We start from the raw sequence: 5,929 nt of genomic DNA, 5'->3' as shown, positions 1-5,929 counted from the left end.
CAAGGTGCGCTTGGTGGCCTCCTGCAAATGCAAGCGCCTGGGCCGCGCGCACAACCAGTCCGAGCGCAAGGACTTCGCGCCCGGGCCGCAGAGGGGACGCAAGCCCAGGCCGCGCGCCGAGCTGGACAACGCGTACTGACCCTGGGGCCTGGACCCGCACGGCCGAGGGCCCCGTCACTCCGAATGCACCACGCCCAGGGCGGGGACTGAGCTGCGGAATCCGGGTCTGGAGAGCCGCCAGCCTGCAGACTCCCGCGGGGAGGCATGGGGACACTGCCCACGCCTCCGAGGGGAGGAAATGGACAGTGCACACTGCCCGGCCGGCTGAGGAGCTCCTGAGACCCTGGCATCTCCACACCGCTGCCAGCCTGGGCTGTGTGCCCACGACACGCTGCCTTAGCTTGCTGCGGGGCCTCGCCGTCTTCTCTGCACGATGGGGAAGGAAGGCTGCAGCTCCAGGACCCCCTTACCCCGCGCCCCTCTGGGACCTGGCGCTGCTGAGTGGGCCGGGCAATTGGATCGCTGCTGGTCACTGCGGGAGCCCGGGGGTGCCGTTGCCGCCCAGACGCGCAGCGGAGGAGGAGGAGGCCGCTGGCCCGGGACGGGGCAGGCAGAGCTGTGGGCCCCAGCCTGGCCGCCCGTCCCCAAGAAAGGGTGTCCTGAGTGCCGACAGGGAGCGGGTGCTGGAGGTGGCAGGGGACAGTCGGTCACCCTCATCGTGCAGAGCAGCGCCCCTCCCTGCACTGCCGCCCTGCAGTCACCTGCAGAGGCCAGCTGCCCCTCGTCCCGCCCGGCTCCCACGGCCGTGCTGTTGTCTAGAAAACAGCGTCCCCTCCTTCCTGGGCGGAGCGCTGTCCACGGGCGACGCCGGTCCCTTCCAGCCGCCGCCCTCCGCCGACTTCTGTGCAGCTGTCCACGGCTCCGAGGGAGAGCACTGTAGCCGGGAGCAGGGCCTCCAGGAACACAGGGCCGGCATTCCTGCCCTCTCCTGCGCGGGGCCTGGCTCCAGGGCGAGGTGGTGGTTTTACAGAGTACACTGTGTATTTATTTTCCCGTGTAAGTTATTTATGCGCAGGGTTTTCCTGCAGAGCGCGACAGTGCCTGTCCTGCTCCGCAGCGCCTGGTGCCCTCGTGCCGGGTTTGCTAATAAAGACCGTGCCCTCCACCCGGTGGCGTGGCCGCCTGTCCTCAGCCTCGCGGCTGGTCTCTGTCTCTTCCCGCCGAGGGCCAGCCCATGCAGGGTTGTGCCTGTCCTTTGGTGGCCAATATGCCCTTCCTTGCACACTGGGCCTCACGCCCTCGCGGGTCAGTCATGGCCCTGGCCAGGTCCGTGGTCAGCAGCCTCGTCCACCCCGGGTCCATCTGCGGCTCCGGGCTGCCGCCCCTTCGCGCCCCAAGAATCCCTGCCCGGACCCACCTCTTTCCTGCACCTCCCAGGTGTGTCCGAGCTCCGCAGAGCCCCTCCTCGGGTGTCCTGCCCCCTTCAGCCCAGGCCACAGCTTTGGGCCCGTCGCAGCCCCGCATCGAGTCCCTTCCTGGGGTCCCCATCCCGTCTGGCCCGGCACACAGCCCTCAGGAGGAGTGTTCTCCAGGGAAAGTGGGACCACGTCTCCACTCCACGCTGGGCCCGCAGTTGCCGTGCTGAGCTGTGTGATGGCCCGGACCCCGAAAGCCCCCTGGCTGCAGGAAGAGGCACAGTCACCGCAGTGCCTCAAGCCCAGGCCAGCCCCGAGTGAGCTCCTGTCCCCTCAGGTGGCTTCTGGGGGTGGCTCCCCAGGGCCCCTCAATTGTGAGCACCAGCAAGTCTGTGGGTGTCACTGTGGCTGTGGCCCTGTCCCCCAAGTCCCAGGCCCTGCAGGGGATCCACGCGTCTCTAGGCCCACCGCAGGGGGCACTGTGGCACAGCCGGGGGCACATGGGCCCAGGAAGCAGGTGCTGGGAAGGGGGAGCACTGGCACCACGGGCTCTGCGTTTTCCCGCACCCGGCCAGGCTCGGCTCTGGCCTCACACACACACACACACACACACACACGCTGCTCAGAGCCAGCAGGGACGGGGCGCGTCCTGCACAGGTGCAGGGGGCCAGGGGAAGCGGCGGACAGTGGGGGGGGCGGCGCCCGGCCGTGGGGCACAGAGGCCGCACATGCATGGCTGGCTTGGGGCTACAGTCCCCTCAGCGCAGGGACCGAGACACTGGAGGACGGGTTGGCCGTCATTTGTGGGATTGTGTCCACCGACATGAGACCCAGGCACCTGGCGCCATCCGAAAGAACAGACAACAGGGGAGGCGGGAGGGCAGCGTGTGCTGCGGGGAGCGCCATCCGCATTCCCACAGTGCCCCCCACAGGGCTCTGCTACACTGAGGCACAGATCACGTTCCCTGGGCTCTGGAGGTAAAGCCGGAGACCCCCTCCGGGGCCGCAGGACCCAACGTCCCTGATGTCACGGCAGTAGGCCACACACGTGGGCAGCAGGAGGGGGCGAGCTGTCCAGGCCCCCGTACAGCAGCCGTGCTTGGAGCTGGGCACGGAGCCGGTGCCGCATCCACAGCCACCCGCCTGCACCCCACAGGCCTGCGCCCTGCACTGCACCCCAGTGGTGGCCGGCAGCGGCCAAGGTAGTGACGCTCCTTGCACGGCCAGAGGGGCAGGAGATGGACAAGGCCCCAAGCTGGGGGGCCAGGATGGTCGGTGGGGACAGGCAGGCAGCTGGGTGCAGGGGTGAAGGTCCCCGGCGCCACGTCCTCTTGTCTGTCACGTGGAGACCGTGCCCTCGCTGCACTCTGATTTCCTCGTGGTCAGCAGGGTCGGACTTGGGCTCTGCCCACCAGGACTTTCGGGCAGAGCTGCAGCTGGCAGCTGAGGCAGAGGGAAGGGCCCAGGCCACCCGTGCCTGTCTGGGCAGTGCCAGGGGCTGTGCCTGGCAGCCTGGGACGGGGCAGGACCAGGCGGGGCCTTGGGGAGAAGCTGGGTCCGGACATGGTCACGGTCACAGATGGGCCGTCCCCTGCCCCGGTGCCCCTCCTCGGAATTTCAGCCCATGAGGAGGCCGTCACCTGATTCAGCCCCAACCCTGGATCTCCAGAGCTGGAGCCAAATAAGCCTTTCTGTGACCACATCCTGGGTGAACGAGCAGGGCTGGGGGCCCAGGACTGACTTTCCCTGGAGAGCAATAAACCCAGCTGGTTGGAGCTGGGGGTGGCCAGGCCAGGCCCCGGGAGGTGGCAGTGGAGCTGGGAACTGCAGCACGGGACCAGGGTGAGCCGCACAAGACCCTGCAGGCACCAGCTGGCAGGGGTGGCCTGGGTGCCTCTCGGGTGCCTGCACCACGGCCACTGACCCTGCTCTGGAAGCCGGGGTGGGGACTGGAATCGCAGCGGGAAGGTGCGTGTGCGTGCGTGTGCATATTGTATGTTAAAGACCAAGAGCTCGCCCGGCACTGCCTTCTCACGGCTTCCATCTGCCGCGTGAGGCCTTTGCGTCGGGCGGCTGTGCCTTCCCGGAGGAGCCGGACCTCTGTCCTTCCAGGATGAGGGCTGTTCCCCTCCAGCACCACTGTGGGACACTGTCCCCCTTTCCTGGAACCCACAGGGTCCCGGCGAGGACGGAAGCCGCGCTCTGGGACGGAAAGCACAGTGTGAGGGTGGTGCTGATGCAGCCGCCGGAAGGCATGAGGACAGGTCCGGCGAGACCTGGGTCAGGGACAGGGGGCCGGGAGCTGGGAGGGGACAGCAGGCCAGGAGCGGCCGAGGGTGACTTCCTCCGGGCTGCCTGGGGCCTGCTCAAGTCACTCTCTGCCTCTTACACGCATGCGTGTGCACACACATGCACACGCTGTCCTGAATTTCCACCACAGACATTCCCAGGTTCCTGAGACCCATCTCCAGGGGCTGTGTTGGGTGCAGGGGCCACCTCAGAATCTCCTGCCTGTGGCTGGGCTTTCCTGTTTTTTAAAAAATTAAGTTCAGATTTTTTATTTTTTTACTTTTTTTGGTTTTTGGAGACAGGATGTGTAGCCCAGCCTGGCTTCGAGCTTGCAGCGGTCCTCCTGCCTCAGCCTCCGCAGTGCTGGGATCACAGTGTGGCCCCGTCCAGGGCTTCTGTGTTTGTCTCCTGCTGCGGCCGAAGCCAGGGCTCCCCAGGCACAGAGCAGCAGCAACCTAAGGCTCAGGCCCGGACTCCTGCGGCACTTCAGCCCCGGGGCAGGACTGAAGCGGGACCTTCCGGAAGCGCTTCCCCAGGCCCTGAGGCTGCGGCTCAGGGAGCGGTGGCTCTGTCTGAGGGGCTTATGGGGCCTCTCCAGGCGATGCCCTGTACCATGCCCAGCCCAGCCCGCAGATGCCAGCGCCGGCCGCAGGGCTCCGTGCTAAGCTCTGGCCTCCTTCCTCTCCCCAGGGCTCCCTGTCGCCTAACGATCAGCCCTCTCCCCTGCCGCCCTGCCCGCCCCGTGGTCCACCTGCCCCGACCCTTTTTGATTTTTTGAGACAGTATCTTGCTGTGTAGCTCAGGCTGGCATTGAACTGGCAGTGATCCTCCTGCCTCAGCTTCTGCAGTGCCTGGATGACAGGAGTGCCCACCGTGTCTGCTGCAGTCCGCCCCCTTTAGCACTTGGCTCTCTGGGTGCTGTTTAACTGAGAATCTTCCCAGTGGTGTCTGCCCTCCCCCTGCAGGCAGGCAGAGTGCGGGGCGCTGCGCGCTGGGTGGTGGGACCGCAGTACGACCCGAACCTGGCTCTGGCTCCTGCTCCACTCCGCTCTGCAGCGGGCTGTGCCGTCCGGAACCACCTGCTGCAGCTTCTGCTCCAGCGCTGCTGGCGGGGAGGGACCGGCGCTCCCTTCCAGCAGCAGCAGCAGCAGCCGCGGGGAGGCGCTCGCTTGGGCCGGGTCTTCCCAGCCTCCCCCATTCGGGTCCCCCTGAGCTCGGCCCTCACCGCCCTGGCCGGGCCCCTCCCCGACCTGACGGCCGCTGTTTACGTGGGACATTGTCAAACGCCCGAGTGACAGACATCTCTATCACTTGGCCAGCAATTTGGTGTCACGGGTCGGTTATTTACATGTCCGAGGAAAACAGCTCTGCTCCGACTAAAGAAATAAATGATATCATTTTTCATTCGGCGACCAGATTCCGCGGTCCCCGAGGTCCCCGGGGAGCGGTGCCGCCGGGACAGCGCGGCTCCTGGCGGGCTATTTACATCCATCCTCTGCTGTCCCCGCTGGGGTCGCGGGGGGCTGTGGCCTCCGCGCTTGGGAGGGCGAGGTGCTGGCCCGGTGACAGCTTTTTTTCTCCTTTTTCTTTTTTTTAGAAATCAACCTCAATTTAAGAAAATGACCCTCCTTGCTCACCGTGATCGCTATTTGTAGGGGCTTGTTTTTTCCTGGTCAATTTGGCCAAGACAAGTTGAATCTAAAAGGGAACACTGGCTAAAAATGCTGCCGGGTGGTTGTAGGACCAGGACCCGGGGACGTTGCCCAGGTCACCTGTGCCACGGCAGCCTGGATGCCCCCTTCCGGAAGGGCACCGAAGGGGGCAGGTGCCCGGTCGGCGTCGGGACGGCTCTTTGTTTTTATTTATTTGTTTTTATTTTTTTGAGACAAGACCTCTGTATGTAGCGCAGGCTGGCCTTGAACTTCAGGTGATCCTCTTGCCTCAGCCTCCCAGAGATGGCTGGAGACGAGGGCCATCCCCCAGCAATGCCTCCTCGTGAACAGTCAGCAGCCCCCTTCTCTGCTGACCCCGACCGGTGCTCCCCCCGGCTGCCCCTCTGCCCGGGTCACTCTTGTGCATTCTCTGCCTGTGTCCCCTCCCCGGCCACCCCAGCAGAAGCAGGGCCTGTCCCCAAGTGTCCTCACCTTCACCCCATGAGCTCACAGCGGGCTCGTCTTCAGGTCTACATTCGAAGGGCCGCTCGGCGCAGGCACTCGGGGAGAACG

At 65.7% G+C, this 5,929-nt stretch overlaps 1 protein-coding gene across 1 annotated transcript in view; it reads left to right on the top strand.

Moving 5' to 3' along the window:
- Positions 1–1,191, top strand: part of Sost (sclerostin) — a 3,089-nt gene extending 1,898 nt beyond the window's left edge. Inside the window, exon 3 of the mRNA XM_005394641.2 lies at positions 5–1,191. Within this exon, the coding sequence (XP_005394698.1) occupies positions 5–139 (135 nt within the window). The 3' untranslated portion in view covers positions 140–1,191. The remainder of the gene's footprint in view (positions 1–4) is intronic.
- Positions 1,192–5,929: the final 4,738 nt, after the last annotated feature.

The sequence above is a fragment of the Chinchilla lanigera genome, unplaced genomic scaffold, assembly GCF_000276665.1.
Source record: "Chinchilla lanigera isolate Chin_1 unplaced genomic scaffold, ChiLan1.0 scaffold00050, whole genome shotgun sequence".
Classification (NCBI taxonomy): domain Eukaryota; kingdom Metazoa; phylum Chordata; class Mammalia; order Rodentia; family Chinchillidae; genus Chinchilla; species Chinchilla lanigera.
This window is presented reverse-complemented; position numbering and strand designations above follow the sequence as displayed.